Source organism: Ursus arctos, unplaced genomic scaffold (assembly GCF_023065955.2).
Source record: "Ursus arctos isolate Adak ecotype North America unplaced genomic scaffold, UrsArc2.0 scaffold_37, whole genome shotgun sequence".
Taxonomy (NCBI): domain Eukaryota; kingdom Metazoa; phylum Chordata; class Mammalia; order Carnivora; family Ursidae; genus Ursus; species Ursus arctos.
Window position 1 is genome coordinate 5,852,832 of NW_026623053.1, and position 17,071 is coordinate 5,869,902.

Below are 17,071 nucleotides of genomic sequence, written 5' to 3' on the forward strand. Positions count from 1 at the left end.
ATGGATTGGTTTCACTGCAACCAGTGTTTCCGAAAAGATGGGGACCATTTCTTTGTCACCAGCTGTGGCCATATTTTCTGTAAAAAGTGTGTGACTCTGGGTGAGTGCCTTAACTGTTTCCAGATTCAGGCAAAAATGTTTTTAACCTAGAAATGATGATTAGCCATTTCTCTATGTGACTTGGGATAAAAATCACATATTACGCCAAAGTTAGTATGGATACAGTAGGACACTATTGATTATGTAAATTTGAGGCACCCATTAATAAAGAATGATTTAGCAAATGGAATATCTAATACTTGACAAGAAGGTACTTGTCAGTGTTTTGAGGTCTGTGACAGGGAAAGCCCCAAGGTTATCAGACTAATTAGAGAATAGAGAAAAAATAAGTGTAATGAATAGGAATTGGGGAAAGTTTGGTTGATAACAAGAGTCATTTCTAATGGGAAGTGGTCTAGCCTGTGAAATGTTTGATTAGAAATGATGATGATGATGAAGATGATAATGGTAGTGGTGGTGGTAGTGATACATTTGGAATTTAAAAAGTATTTTCCAGGGAGCCTGGGTGTCTCAGTCGGTTAAGTTTTTGCCTTCAGCTCAGGTCATGATCCTGGAGTCCCAGGATTGAGCGCTCCGTCGAGCTCCCTGCTTGGCAGGGAGTCTGCTTCTCCCTCTGTCCCTCACCCCACTCGTGTTCTCTCTCTCTCCCTCTCTCTCAAATAAATAAATAAAATATTTTAAAAATAAAATAAAAAGTATTTTCCGGGGGCGCCGGGATGGCTCAGTAGGTTGAGCGTTCAACTCTTGTTTTCGGCTCAGGTCATGATCTCAGGGTCCTGGGATCGAGCCTCAAATTGGACTCCCTGCTCAGCGGGGAGTCTGCTTTTCTCCCTCTCCTTCTCCCTCTGCCCCGTTCCTGCTCCTGCTCTCTCTCTCCAAAATAAACAAATAAATCTTTAAAAAATAAAATAAAAAGTATTTTCCACATGTATGAATTTTATGTATCCTTATCACAATCCCACTAATAATCCCTAATTATTAGTAGATCCGTATTACAAATGAGGAACTGGTTCAGATAGGATAAGTGATTTGACCAATTTCTTGCAGCTATTAGGTCTTAGAAATGAGACTTAAATTTAAGTTGTTTTTTTTTTCATGCCAAAATGCATACAAGGTATAGAGATAGCCCAGAAGAGGGACTTAGGATAGGGTGCTTTGATCAGGGAAAGATTTCATAGAAGAGCTGTTGCTTCAGTAGAGTTTAAATAATAAACTGGAGTTGCGAAGTGGATAAAGCAGGGAAGATCATTCTAGTTTAAGAGAACAGTATGTATAAAGGCATACCATATTGTAAACCCATAGTGCAGAGGGCTACACATCGTTGGGATTGGTAGAGCATAGAAATAAAGTAAGAAATGGTTAAAAGATGAGGCTAGAGAGGTAGGCAATGGACAGATGATGGAAGGTTCTATATACAAGACTGAAGAGCCTGAACTTTATCCTGCAGGTGACAGAGAGCTGGGGAAGTTTCTTTGTTTTGCGTTTTATACTTACTAGCTCACTCTGCAATAATATGGAGGGAAGAATGGGGAAAGCCTTTAGTCCTCAAGGAAAGAAGACTGAGGTTACTAGACTCTGGAGAAGCTTTTTTTCTTTATATGGATCTCGTGACCCTTTTAACTTATCTGCTGAAGTAACAAAACTGTTTACTATGGTAACAGCAGCTCACCTTGGAGAGGGTTGTCTCGGTGAAGCATATGTCATGTGATGTTTTCTCTTGATGTGGCATTTATCTTAATCAATAACCAGCACTACTACTAAAACTTTAACTCAGGGGAAAAATTAGGAATTTTAATTTTTACATCTTTCAGATTGGGTTAATAAGAGAATGAGAGCAGAAGAGCTTCAAAACAAGTTCCAGGATTATTAGCAAAGTGACAACAGGGCAGGAATAATTGGGGAGTTTCTTGCAGTATTTACAGTGTGCCTACTGTCAGGTAGATGGGGGGAGAAAAGAGCAAGCTACAGTTGAAACCATTGGTACTCTCATGTTCTTCCTAGCACTCTCATAAGTGTACTCTAGTACTCTTGCTGAAGGGTTAGAACTGCCCCCTCATCTGCAGAAGAAAACTGGGAATTCATAAAGAGGAGATGGGTAGGGACGCTTGGGTGGGTCAGTCATTTAAGTGTCTGACTTTGGCTCGGGTTATGATCTCAGGGTCTTGATCAAGTCCCTTGTCAGGCCCCCAGGTCAGTGGAGAGTCTGCTGGAGATTCTGTCTCCCTCTCTCTCTCCCTCTGCCCCTCCCCCCAAATCATGCGTGTGCACTCTCTTTCTCTCAAAATAAATAATAAATCTTTTTTAAAAAAAAGAGGAGATTGGTAGAACTACAGTGTGAAAGCCGTACTTGTCACCAACATACAAGTTTGGAAATATTGATTTTGAGGACAGAGCTCAAGATGATGTCCTTTTGTAGCACAAAAATATTCTAAATTCAGTAAGAACCTGTTTCTTGCTAGCCTACTTGACTGTTACCATGTAATTTAGGAAGATCTTACCTCTTGCCCAGAAGAACCAAACATTTTTTTCCCCTTTCCCCCCTAGAAAAATGTGCTGTTTGTGGAACTGCTTGCAAGCATCTGGCTCTTTCTGATAACGTAAGTTTTTCTACCTCTGCCACAAACCATCTTATCCCATTCCTGGTCTGTAGTAAGTATACAAGGAGTACAGTTAATGAGTGACCAAGCACTGAAATTAAAAAAAAAGAAAAGGAAAGAAATAAAACTCAAAGATAGCAATGGAAAAAAAGGGGGTTAAACAACAGGTAGAAGAATTATTTGTGGCTGCTGCTATTGAAGCATGAGGTAAGGAGGGTTAGAACATAAAATTGACTCTCCTAGGACAGTGGTGAGCTTCCTCATACTTAACATAGTGAAATAATACCAGATGCTTTAGAAACATCCTTTGCCATCCTTTGCCATATTTGCCAGTATCTTATTTCATTCCATTGTGGATATGCTCAATGTTTGTCTTACTCTCTTCATAGCTGAAGCCTCAGGAGAAGATATACTTCAAAAGCCCTGTGGAAACAGCTTTGCAGTATTTTAGTCACATTTCTCAGGTATGAGAAACAAAAGTGAAGAAAAATCAGATTCACCAGGCAAATTCTATTTGCATCTAATTTTTTAAATCAAAGATTCTCTTTGTACATAACATTTTTCTGTTTGTACACAATGGAGAGAATTGACTGTTCATTTGCTTTCTTCCCTAATGATACAAATCTCAACAGTTACCTTTTTTACTGACCCCAAACCTGTGATAGACTGTAAAAACCACTATGTAGCTGATATCATGCCTTACACTTCCTGCTTCTATTAAGCAATTTTTAAGAATAAAGAAGGCTCTAGGGATACCTGGGTGGCTCAGTTGGTTAAGTGTCTGACTTTTGATAATGGCTCGGGTCATGATCTCAGGATTGTAAGATCAAGCTTCATAGCCAGCTCCACACTGGGCATGGAGCCTGTTTAAGATTTTCTCTCTCCCTCTCCTCAGCCTCTCCCCACCCAGAAAAAGAATAAAGAAGGGTCTAGGAGCTTTATCATCTTTCTGTGCAGACTAATGAATCTTCTAAAAATTGCTTTAGATATATAGGCCTGACCCTGTAGTCAGTAGATTTAGTGGGCTAGCTCTCAAACTTTTGCTTAAAGACCTATGTTCAAGAAGGGATTTCTTGTTCCCCATTCTCACTTTTCAGTAACCTTTTTTGGTAATGCATATATATTTAATTCTTTTAGTGTTTATAATTGGTTGCCTGAATTTTAGAAAATATTTTTTTTTTAAAGATTTTATTTATTTATGTGACAGAGAGACAGCCAGTGAGAGAGGGAACACAGCAGGGGGAGTGGGAGAGGAAGAAGCAGGCTCCTAGCGGAGGAGCCTGATGTGGGACTCGATCCCGGTACGCCAGGATCACGCCCTGAGCCGAAGGCAGACGCTTTAACGACTGCGCTACCCAGGCGCCCCTAGAAAATATTTTTCTTTCCTGATGCATCATATATTTGCATACTGTTGACTTTGTCAAGAGCAATAGGAATGTGGTAGGAAGTGAAGAAAAGACAGAATAACCATTTGAAAGTTCCCAAATTGTAAAAACTTTGGTTTTCCCCTTCCATTCTCCAGTTCTCCACTGAGATTATTTTATAACCTAATGGGATTTCTATCATGAAGTGTTTCTTGAGATTTTATCACTTTTTTTCTTCTGTACTCTTACTTCTCATTCTTATGAGAGTAGTCCTTTCCTTAACATGAAGATGATCCTTTGTCATGTTCTGGCTGAAGATAGCAGATTTAATTTTTTGTTGGTGTCTCACCCCTCAATCCTAACTCTGGAAATAGAGGAAGGGGAATTAAAGCTTTCATTGCATACTGTTTTTAGTTGCTTGGGTGAGCCATCATATTTGAGATACTATTTAACATTATGGGGAGATAAAATCTAGCTGAGACTCAAGGAGAAATGTAAACAAGATCACATGAGCAAGAGAAAGAGCAGACTTTTGGTTAATAACTAACCTCAGGATTAGCTAATGATCAGTAGAGCAATTATATGTAGTCTGAATTCTAACCTGCCTAATCAAGGGACCAATTACACATGGTCAAATAATCAAGATAAAATAAATGGAAAGGGTCAGTTAATCATCACTTTAGTGAAGGGCCAGTTTGGTGAAGTCAGCAATGTCTGAAAATGTGTTTTCCTAGTCTGTGAAGTTGAAAAACTGATCCAAATAATATCTAGATTGCCTCATTCAGGCCTCTGCTCAAATTGTTCTTTCTCAGTCAGACCTTTATGGACTCTCATATATCAAATGGTAGCCCCAGCACTATTTACCCTGCTTTATTTTTCATCATAGCGCTTATCTCTAACATTATATACTTATTTATTGTTTGAATCCTGCACTGGAATGTAGGCTCAATAAATTCAGAGATTTGGTAGGTTGTGTTTGTTGTTATATACCCAGCTCTTTGGATAGTTCTTAATATGTAGCAGACACTCAAAAAATTGTTAAATGAATGAATGGCATATTGATCTAAATATCCACTTGTGTTTTAATCATCCCAGATCTTTGTTAATGACCTGCCAAGGTCATTTTTCTGCTGTACTACTCCATGGCAAATAGTTAAAACTTCCTGTTTTGAAATCTTTACTCACCTCTAGGTAAAACTATTTAAGTATCTTTGGGGATTGGAGAGCCTCATAGACCTGTGAGCATTCTTCTAATCCTAGGTCTTAGACTGCACCCTTATCCATAAGTAGCCATCTTTCTTTTTTTAAGATTTTATTTATTTATTTGACACAGAGAGAGCCAGCGAGAGGGAACACAAGCAGGGGGAATGGGAGAGGAAGAAGCAAGCTCCCGGCAGAGGAGCCCGATGTGGGGCTCGATCCCAGGACTTTGGGATCACGCCCTGAGCCCAAGGCAGACGCTTAATGACTGAGCCACCCAGGCGCCCCTCATAACTAGCCATCTTTCAAATGCATGCCAGTAATTGTTCCTTCTTTGGTAAAGCCTTCCCTGGTTCCTGTAGGCAGATTTCTGCACAGTCCTTTGTAATCCCGTAACACCTTGCTCTTACTTCTGCAAAAGTGTTTTAAATTATTTGTTCTTATGTCTATTTCTCTTACTTAACCGAAACTTTTGAAAGGCAGGTATCAATTTTGTATTGCCCAATGGCTAATGAGGTACCTGGCAAAAATTAAGTGAATAAGAAATGTTTGTTAAATGAATGAATGCACATTAAGGCTGGGAGGGAGGTGGAAATGGTTCAAGGTAAGGTCAGAGAGAGAGGCTTGAACCTATATATAGGTACTTGTAGCCCGTGATAAGGAATTTAGATTTTCTTCTGAGTGGCAGTGGACACCATTGAAGGGTTTTAAGCCCAGAAATGGCATTATCTGATATAGAATATTAAAAGGAAATCTGGCTGCTGAGTGGAGAACGAACGATAGAGAAGTGATGAGTAGAAGCAGGGAGACCACATAAGAGGCTATGGGAGAAATCTAGGTATGACTTCTTGAGCTAAAATGGTCACAATAGAAATGGAGAAGGGTAATCAAATCGGAGATGTTTTCTAGGAAGAACTGGTAGAACTGTTGTTGATTTGGACGTGGAAGAGGAGAGAAAGAGAGAAATTGAGGAAGACATCCGGGTTTTTGTCTTGAGCAAAACAAGACAAATATATGGGATGATTATACTCTTTACCAAGGCTGAGAAGACCATTTGAGGGAAAATACGATTTGGGACATATTAGGTTACAGATGCTTGTTAGAGCTCCAGGAGGATATCACAAAGGTGGATAAATTTACTATTCTGAAGCTCAGGACATAGGTCGAGGATAGAGATATAAATATGGGGGCGCCTGGGTGGCACAGCGGTTAAGCGTCTGCCTTCGGCTCAGGGCGTGATCCCGGCATTATGGGATCGAGCCCCACATCAGGCTCCTCCGCTATGAGCCTGCTTCTTCCTCTCCCACTCCCCCTGCTTGTGTTCCCTCTCTCGCTGGCTGTCTCTACCTCTGTCGAATAAATAAATAAAATCTTTAAAAAAAGAGAGAGATATAAATATGGAACTCATTAGGATACAGATAGTTTTTAAAGCCTTGGGACTGGATGAGATCACCCAGAGAAGGAGCCCCTTCAACATTTAGTGATTAGGTAGAGGAGGAAGAGAAAAAAGAGCAGCAGTGAGTGAGCGGCAGCAAGGAGAGTGTGGTATCGCAGAAACTAAGAAAGGGAAATGTTTCAAGAAGGAAGAAATAACCAGATGGGTCAAATGCTGTTGAGGCATGAAGATGCGGGCAAAGGAGGGAGGACTGGATTTGGCGACATGAGGATTGTTGGTGACACTCACAAAAGCATGTTGTGTAGACTCTTGAGAAAGAGAAACATACTGGAGTGCACTGGAGGATATGTGTCTACGCTCTGTCCACTTCCTCACCTCCCACACCTCTTTCCAACCCTCGGCAGTCTGCTTCATTTAGATTATCTCAGTGAAACTGCTCTTGCAAAGAATACTAATAGCTTCCTTGTTATCAAATCCAATGGATACTTTTTGTTGTTGTTACTGACCTTGATTTCTCAGCAGCAATCTAGGCCCACTCTCTCCCCTTAAAATATTCTTTCTTTGACTACTGGAACCAACTTCTTTCTCCCTTTTGTGTTTATCTTCCTCTGTCCATCTCTTGAATCGTTCTATTTCTCAGGTTCTATACCAGACACGTACACTCTCCATGGATAATCTCATCCGCTCTCATGCTCCAGTTATCGTCAACGTGGGGATCACTTCCCATTCTATTATCTCCAGTAAAGATCTCAGCTTAAATGTCACCTCAGAGGAGCCTTTCTCTGACTGCTATATTTAAAATGGGTACCGCCCCCTTTATTCTCTGTCCTAGAAACTTTTTTTTTTTTAAGATTTATTTCTCCTTTTTAGGGAGAGAGAGTGAGAGTGGAGGAAGGGGCAGAGGAAGAGGGAGAGAGAGAAGCAGACTCCCACCTGAGCAGTGAGCCTGATGCAGGGCTTGATCCTAAGACCTGAGATCATGACCTGAGCCGAAATCAAGAGCCACCCAGGTGCCCCTGTCCTAGAAACCTTTTTGTTTTCTTAGTAACACTTGGATAATTTGCAATTTTTGAGGTGTTTGTTGTATGCTCCATAGACTGTAAGCTCCACAGAGGCAGGGACTAGCTTTGTTTTGTTCATCGTTGTATCCTATGCAAAGATCACAGTTTGGCTACATAGGAAGCACTCAATAAATCTTTGCTGAATGAATGAGTGCTCCCTGCCCCCCCCCAACTTCAGGCATATATCCATTTGCCGACTTGATATCTTCACTAATTCCATATGTCTCAAACTGAACTCAGTATCCTAAACACCCCTCTACCCAGCCTACCCTTCACGTACACACAGAACAGGCTACTCTTCCTATTTCTATCATGGTCAATGTCTACCATCCACATAATGACCAAACCAAAAATCTGTGAGTCATTCTTAATTCCTTCCTTCTTTTCTTTGCATTTCCAATCCATTATTAAATCATATTATTATGTCTCCAAAAAACTTGAATCTTTCAGGGTGCCTGGGTGGCTCAGGTTGATTTCGGCTCAGGTCATGATCTCAGGGTCGTGAGATCTAGCTCCATGTCGAGCGCCACGCTCAGCACAGGGTCTGCTTGACATTCCCTCTCTCTCTCTCTCCCTCTCTCTCTGCCCCTCCCCCATTTGTGCACATGCACGCTCACTCTCAAATAAATAAAATCTTAAAAAACAACAACAAACCTTGACTCTTTCTACTTTATCTCAAACCTTCTAATTCAATTCATCATTGTTTCTCTCCTCGATTATTGTAGTACCTTCCTAACAGATCTTTTGACCTCCAGTCTTTTCCTATCAGTTCTCCATACTGAAGTCAGGAAATCATTTTTTTAAAAGATTTTATTCATTTGAGAGGGAGAGAATGAGGGGGAGAGAGAACATGAGAGAGGGGAGGATCAGAGGGAGAAGCAGACTCCCCGACTGAGCTAGGAGACTGATACAGGTCTTGATCCTGGGTCTCCAGGATCATGACCTGAGCCAAAGGCAGCTGCTGAATTGACTGAGCCACCCAGGCACCCAACAGGAAATCATTCTAAATATAGGTGTGATCAGGGGGTGACTGGTGGCACAGTCAGTTAATTGACCGACTCTTGGTTTCTGCTTGGGTGGTGATCTTAGGGTGGTGAGATCGAGCCCTGCATTGGGCTCCATGCTCAGCACAGAGTCTGCTTGAGTCTCCCTTTCCCTTTGCTCCAACTGCTCATGATATCTCTCTCTCTCTAAAATAAATAAATGAAACCTTTAAAAAAATATAGGTATGATCAGTTCATTTCACTACTTAAAACCATTCAATACAACTGTTGCTCTGAGAATAAAGCCCAACCTTTAACATGGCCCAGACAGCCAGACCTGATTTGGTCCCTGCTGATCCTTTTAGTCTCACCTCTTATCCTCTCCCTCAACCCCCAGCTATAATATAGACATACCCGAATTTATTTTAATTGTTGATATAAATTATTTTCTCTGTTGCTTCATGCTGTTTTGTACATGCTGTTCCATCTGTCTAGAACATTCTTGTCCCCAGACATATACAGGGATAAGTACACACAGTACTTACAATGCAATACCATATTGCCATATTGTATTATAATTTTCTGTTTGCTCATCTGCGTCATCCCATGAGAATAGGGGCAGTATTAATTAATCTTATTCATCTTTTCTGTAAGCTCCTGACATAGTACCTGGATTCAGTAAGTACTTTTTGAAAGAATGAATAGAATAATCTTTCCTATTGAGGTTTTCCCTTACTGTAGTATATGAAATATGGTAAAGTGGTAATACTGAGAAAATTACTGAAGTAGAAATATTGAAGCTAAACCTGTCTGCTAGCTTGTAACTTTCTTTGAATCATTCACACTCCCTCACATGTAATGTGAAATAATAATAATACTCATCTTAGTTATTGTAAAGGTCCAGTGAAATAATGCTGTGAAAGCATTCTGAAAGCTGTAAAGTACTATATTAGTTTAAAGAATAATGTGGAAAACTCATAGTGGATTATGGAAGGTCACAAACCTATGGGAAAATAATTAAAGATCATATAAGTAAAAAGTTTGTATTTTTAAGTTGTTTTCAAAGGGAAGTATAAAATACTTGCCTAAGTTTTTTTTTTAAGACTTTATTTATTTGAGAGAGAGGGAGGGAGACCACAGAGGGAGAGGGAGAGGGAGAGGGAGAAGCAGACTCCCTGCTGAGCAGAGAGCCCTATATGGGACTCGATCCCAGGACCCGGGGATCATGACCTGAGCTGAAGGCAGACGTTTAACCGACTGAGCCACCCAGGTGCCCCCTGCCTAGCTTTTAAATAACAACTTTATAGACATACACTTTACATACCAAATTCACCCCTTTGAAGTATGCATTTCAGTGTTTTTAGTATATTCACGTAATTATGCAATCATCGTTACCTAATTTTAGAACATTTTTATTACCCCCAGAAGAAACCCTATATCCATGAAGAGGCACTTTCCAAATCTTCTCTACCCTCCCTAGCCCTAGGCAATCACTAATTTACTTTCTATCCCTATAGGTTTGCCTATTCTGGACATTTCCTAAATATGGAATTTTACAATGTGTGATCTGTTGTGACTGCCTTCACTAGGCAGGGTACTTCTAAGGTTCATCCACATTGTAGCACGTATTAAGACTTCGTTAGTACTTCAGTCCTTTTCATGACCAGATAATATTGCATTATATAGATGGGTATACATTTCACATATTCATTCATCAGTTGAGAGATATTTGGGCTGTTTCCACTTTTTGGCTATTATGAATAATTCTATTGATATTTGTGTACAAGTTTTTGTGTGGGCATGTATTTTCATTTCTCTTGGGTATATACGTAAGAGTCGAACTACTGGGTCAAGGGGGAAATCTATGTTTATGTTTTTGGGGAAATACCAGACTGTTTTCTCAAATGCCTGCAATATTTTACATTTTTACCTGCAGTTTATGAGGGTTTTGATTTCTCCATGTCCTCACCAACTCTTGTTTTTATCTGTCTTTTTTATTATAACCATCTTAATGGTGCAAAGTGGTATCTCATTGTGGTTTTGATTTGGATTCCTCTGATGACAAATGATGTTGAGTATCTTTTCATGTGCTTACTGGCCATTTATATATCCTATTCTTTTTTTAATATTTTATTTATTTATTTATTTATTTGACAGAGAGAGAGAGAGACAGCAAGAGAGGGAACACAGCAGGGGGAGTGGGAGAGGGAGAAGCCGGCTCCCTGCCGGGCAGGGAGCCCGATGCGGGACTCGATCCCAGGACCCTGAGATCATGACCCGAGCCGAAGGCAGACGCTTAACGACTGAGCCACCCAGGCACCCCTATATATCTTCTTTAAAGTAATGTCTATTCAGATCCTTTGCCCATTTTTAAATTGGATTGTTTTTATGTTATTAGTTGTAAGAGTTCTTTATGTATTCTAGGTACAAGTCTCTTGCCAGATATATGATTTGCACACATTTTTTAAAAGATTTTATTTATTTGAGAGAGAGAGAGAGAGTGCATGAGGGGGGAGGGGCAGAGAGAGAAGCAGACTCCCCCACTGTGCAGGGAGCCCAACACGGGGCTCGATCCCAGGACCCCAAGATCATGACCTGAGCCAAAGACAGCCGATTAACCAACTGAGCCACCCAGGCACCCCAATTTGCATACATTTTCTCCCATTCTTTGGGCCCATCCATTTTAAAATTAAGAACAAGTAACCCAAATGTTCATTAAGTAAATATAAATAGGAAGAACAGACAAAATAGGACATTAAATAGAGTAAGAAATAGGAGAGTGATAGAAAAAGAGGGAAAGATAGAAATTCACACACAAAAAAATTCAGAGAAAAAGACAGAAATGGATTTATAAAGACTTTCATAAATTTAGTGTTGGGATTGATAAACTTTTTTTTTTAAGATCTATTTATTTATTTTACAGAGAGAGCGCGCACGCACCAGTGGGGGAAGGGGCAGAGGGAGAGAATCCTCAAGCAGACTCCCAGCTGAGCACAGAGCCCATGGGGCTCGATCTCACAACCCATGAGATCTTGACCTGAGCCGAAACCAAGAGTCGAACGCTCAACCAACCGAGCCACTCGGGCACCCCGATAAACTTTTTCTTAAAAGGCCAGTAAACCTTTCCGGCATTGCAGGCCATACAGTCTCTGTTGCAACTACTCCGCTCTGCTGCCCTAGCAGAGAAGCAGCTACAGACAGCATGTAAACAAACGGGCACGGTATTCCAGTAAACTTTATTTACAAAAACAGGCAGCTGGCCACGGTCAGTGGTTTGCTGACTTGGAGGTCATATGTTTTGCTAACATATACGTAAGTAACTACCACATATGCCATTTGAGTAAAATCAGGTCAAGGCCTGATCTCATCAGTAGACCAGACCAGTTCTTCACCCCTTACTTGAATTTAAAAATTGAACAACTGAGCTAATCAATGATGCCTTTGAAGAAAGGTTTATTTAGTCTAAAATTATTTTACCTGAAAAGTAGAAGGTAATCTGTCATATTTAGGACTTCTGAATCAGTATATTTGAGTTTTTTAAAATCACTGACCAGGAGGTTGCAGTGTGAAAGGGAATATTGTTTTGATCACAAATTATGAAACTCAAAACTTAACTGCCCACCTGGTGGGCTGCTATGGCTTTCCTATTCAGAGTGGGTGCCTCTGATATCTTATCAACAGTCCTCTAATTGCTTTTGATAAGGAGGTGTTTTTAGGGATCTGTTTTGCTCAAATCTGTCCTCTCTGAGCCCCATAATAATCTATTTCAATTAGAAATCTGAACATGTAACTGCCTTTTCAAGACCCTTTGGTGGCTTTTCATCACCTGTGTTTCAGATTTTTCAGAGTGACACCTAGTTCTCTTAATGGTCTGGTTTCTTCTAACCTCTCCAATCACATCCACAACGACCACCTCGCATCTTATATACCAACATCAGTTCTTATGTAGGCTATTTATTACCTAATCTATAGGGTAGATTGAGTTCTTTGCAGTTCTTTTATGCACCGTATAGTTTCATACCTCTGCCTGAAATGCCTGACTTCTACACTCTGAAGTCCAAATAGTTAACTCTTTTTTTTAATTTAAAGATTTATTTATTTATTTATTAGAGAGAGAGAGAGAGAATGAGTGGGATGAGGGGCAGAAGGAGAGAATCCTGAAGCAGACTCCCCACTGAGCGCGGAGCCCGATGCAGGCGATCCCACCGTGAGATCATGACCTGAGCTGAAATCGAAAGTCAGATGCTTAACCAACTGAGCCACTCAGGCACCCCCTAAACAGTTAACTCTTGATCATTATTTCTATACTTTACATATATTTCTTCTGTTCTACAGATCACTTTGTGTTTTATTTATTGGTTCACATCTCTGAACATCTTGTACTATGGTGATGAACTACTAAAGGACAGAAACCCATACTATCCATCTTAGTAATTCCAGTTTAATATATCTGTCCCCCCACTTCACCAGTTATCAGCTCATGGCCGATCTTCCTTTATGTATACTTCCAGCCACTCCATCCAGACTATTTTGAAGCCAAAACCAGATATTACATGATTTTAATCTGGTAATGTTTCAGAATGTGTCTCTTAAAAGATGGGGACTCATTTCTTAAATACAAGCATGTCATAGTAAAATAACAATCCCCTAATCTTCTCCAGTAAGTAGTCAGTATTCACAATTCTTCAGCTGTTTCATAATTATTTTAAAATTTTGTTTGACTTGGGTTTCAGTAAGGTCCATAATTCAGTTAGTTGTTAATGTCTCTTTAGTTCCTATTTAACTATAGGTTTCCTCTCGTTTCTTTATTACTTTTTTAAAAGATTTATTTATGTATTTTAGAGAGAGAAAAAGAGTGTGTGTGCACCAGGGAAGGGGCAAAGGGAGAGGGAGAATCTCAAGCAGACTCCCCGCTAAGCATGGAGCCAGACATAGGGCTCCATCTGAGGACCTTGAGATGACCAGAGCTGAAATAAAGAGTTGGACACTTAACCCACTAGGCACCCAGGTGTCCCTCTTTTTTTATTGTTATTGAAGAAAAATGGTCTTTTGTTCTATAGAGTTGTTCCCAGAGTGGATTTTGTTCATTGTACCCTTGTGGAGTCATTTAATAATGCTTGTCTGTGCTCTGTATTTCCTTAATCAGATCATTTGGTTGGGGGTGGGTGTGAAGCAAGCCTAGTTTTTGGTGTTGTGCTCCACCAAGAGGTACGTAATAGTCTTCCATCTCTTGGTTTGTGTGATGGTAGCCAATGATGAACTTTACATGGATCCATTCATTCATTAGGAGCTGCAAAATGCTAATATTTAATTCTGTCATTCCTATCTCATTTTTTTAGGTGGAATACTTCTATAAAGAGAAACTTATATTTTCTCAACTGTATGATTACCTTGAGATATAATTTAAAATATTAAGACCTTTAGATACTATGAAATGAGGGAGTCAGTTTCATAAAAGATAGATAAGACCAAAAAAAAAGATAGATAAGACAAACCAATAGGTTGTGAGAGTCAAAGGTAGATAATGAGGGGCGCCTGGGTGGCACAGCGGTTAGGCGTCTGCCTTTGGCTCAGGGCGTGATCCCGGCGTTCTGGGATCGAGCCCCACATCAGGCTCCTCCACTATGAGCCTGCTTCTTCCTCTCCCACTCCCCCTGCTTGTGTTCCCTCTCTCGCTGGCTGTCTCTCTCTTTGTCGAATAAATAAATAAAATCTTAAAAAAAAAAAAGGTAGATAATGAGTTTACCAATACCTTTAAAATAAATTAAGTTAGCATCAGGCATATTTCACTGCAAACTGCTCCCAAGAATGGGTCAAGATGTTTGGGATACTATCTCTTGGCTAAACATTACATTTATTTTCAACATCTACTGCTCCCCAACCCCTTGCCACTTTAAGTAACTTCTGTGATTCTGAGCGGCTTTTTCTGCAGCTGCACTGTTCAGATTTTTTAAAATGATCATGTTTTATTTTTATGAAAATGACCACTTTTTAAAAAAAACTAAAGAAGACTATAATGAAATGTTACGTAACTAGAATTAGTTGAAACTAGTTTGCTTTTGTTTGGAAAGGAGAGAGCCTAGAGACTATATAAACTCTTAAGAACGATTCTGTAGTAAGGTGGCAAAAGCAACTTGCAAATTAGGTGCGAACAAAAGGTTTATGACAAAAGTACCAAGATCTAGGGAAGGACCTTAGACAAAAGGTTTATAGTCTGGTAGGGAGGAAGCAGATGAGACATAAATACTGCTGTGTATTCAAAAGTAGAGCCTGACAAAGCTAAAACACTTTCTAAATATTAACTTTTGCTCTGATTCAGTAATCCCCTGAAAGGCACATCAGTATATCAAATGGTAAAACAAAGCAAAAGATAAAATTATTTGCTCATGCCCAGAAATAAAATTCAGGAATAGGTAATCTCCTTCTGTGCTTCTTTGCCCTTTACTGTAGTGGCATAAAGAACCTGCAAGTGCCCCAGTGTGAGAACCTCAGGGGAAGTAATTTGGTTACCAGTGCTCTGTAATAGCTAGGAATGTGGAAGTTGAGTCCAGACAAATAGTAGACAAGTTAGGTCAGAACCAGTTCTAAGCTTGAAAAAGTTTTTTGGTATCACTCTCCTTGCTCAAGATGAAAGATTATGTTTTCAAAGGGCTATTCTACCATGCCAGAATATTCTCATTAAGATATTAAAAGGTCATTGTCCTGGAAATGAGAAACTTGGCTTTCCCTAGCGCCAAATTCTCTAATTTTGGGCAGTCATGATTTAGGCCAAATGCTCCAGAAGAAAATGATTAGTATTAAAGGATGAATTGATGGATTTCCTTTGGTTGCCAAAAGTAAGGGGGAAGGAGTTATGGGGGCGTATGTCAGAGATCTATTTTTGGGGGTTCCTGGGTGGCTCAGTCGTTAAGCGTCTACCTTCAGCTCAGGGCATGATCCCAGAGTCCTGGGATCGAGCCCCACATCCGGCTCCCTGCTCCACTGGGAGCCTGCTTCTTCCTCTCCCACTCCCCCTGCTTGTGTTCCCTCTCTCGCTGGCTCTCTCTCTCTGTCAAATAAATAAGTAAAATCTTTAAAAACAAAAAAAAGATCTATTTTTCCCTAGGTGTGGCGTTTCCAGAAGAAACAAACAGATCTCCTCATCGCCTTTTATAAGCATAGAATTACAAAGTTAGAAGCAGCCATGCAGGAGGCACAACAGATGGTGACCAGCCAGGACAAGTAAGTGACAAATTACAAGCAAAGCCTGAACATTGCTGCGTGTGTTTGTGTTTGTCTTGGGTCAATTGGGTACAGAATTTTTGGTCCCCTCAATCCCCATTTCGTTTTTCTCTTTCTTCCCTGTAGGGGCCCTCCTCACTTTACAGCTTTCCTCTTGTACTTCCCTGTCAAAAATTGCTTCTTTGGAGAAATAGGGCATAGCTTTTCAGTGATAAAGATGAGGGATAGCATTTAAAATGTTACCTCTAGGAGGGCGTATTTTGGAAATCTTAAGCCAGAAGATGGAATCCTCGATGGAAGTTTTCAGACAGCAGCAGGCCAGGGGTATGTGTGGAAAGGAAACGGAACTCAATGTAAACTCCTCTGAAATCATGCCTAGTGACTGCTTATTTTATCCACCTGATTCTCTTGGCCATCAGACTCTGCCTCTGTCTCCTGAATCCCTAGATCTCTGACAGAAATACCTCGAATAGTGGCAGGCATCTCTCTGTAAGCATTAACTAGATGTCAACAACAATAAAAATCGGGGTTTGTATCCCACTGACCTACTGGAGATGATTATTTCCATCTTTTCCCTAGAGAGCTGTCAGTCTTAAAGAAGGAAAATGGAGAACTGAAGAAATGTCTTGCCATTCTAAAGGTGAATGAAACAGGTTTTCCTTACTAGTATTCTTTCTTCTACTTTTCCCATTTGTCTAGCTGACTAGATGCTGTATAGAACAGTGTTTCCTAACCTTTTCCACACCATGGCATAAATAACATAATATTTATACAACAAGTGCACTGTAATAAATGGTCGAGGCCACAGAAGACCTAGGAAGACTGAAAGGATCAATATGTCACATACTGGTAACCCATTCTGGAACATCAGGAAGTCATGACATGCCATTTGGGAAACTCTCTTATTGCGGAGACATCTGTTGTAACTTAAAATTTCTCTTCAAGAATCCCAAGGCACCTCAGGACCCTTCCTCTTCCTCCAATCCAACTCTCTATTTCCTAGACGTTTCTTTCTTCCTAAGAATGTTCTTTGTATTTATATGATTTTCCTATTGATCCTACTACTGTAACTATTCTAGCACATTTTATCCTGTCATTTTCCTTTCTCTCCCCCCTAGACTCTCCATATTTTCCCACATAAATCAGTCTTAGGGATTCCCAATATGTTTTTATGAAAAGGAACTAAGAT

The 17,071-nt window shown here is 40.1% G+C and overlaps 1 protein-coding gene across 1 annotated transcript in view; it reads left to right on the forward strand.

Moving 5' to 3' along the window:
* RNF212B (ring finger protein 212B) overlaps positions 1-17,071 on the forward strand; it is a 26,279-nt gene continuing 9,208 nt past the window's right edge. Inside the window, exons 1-5 of the mRNA XM_026486551.3 lie at positions 1-100; positions 2,605-2,657; positions 3,047-3,121; positions 15,767-15,882; positions 16,462-16,522. Of these exons, the coding sequence (XP_026342336.1) occupies positions 1-100; positions 2,605-2,657; positions 3,047-3,121; positions 15,767-15,882; positions 16,462-16,522 (405 nt within the window). The remainder of the gene's footprint in view (positions 101-2,604; positions 2,658-3,046; positions 3,122-15,766; positions 15,883-16,461; positions 16,523-17,071) is intronic.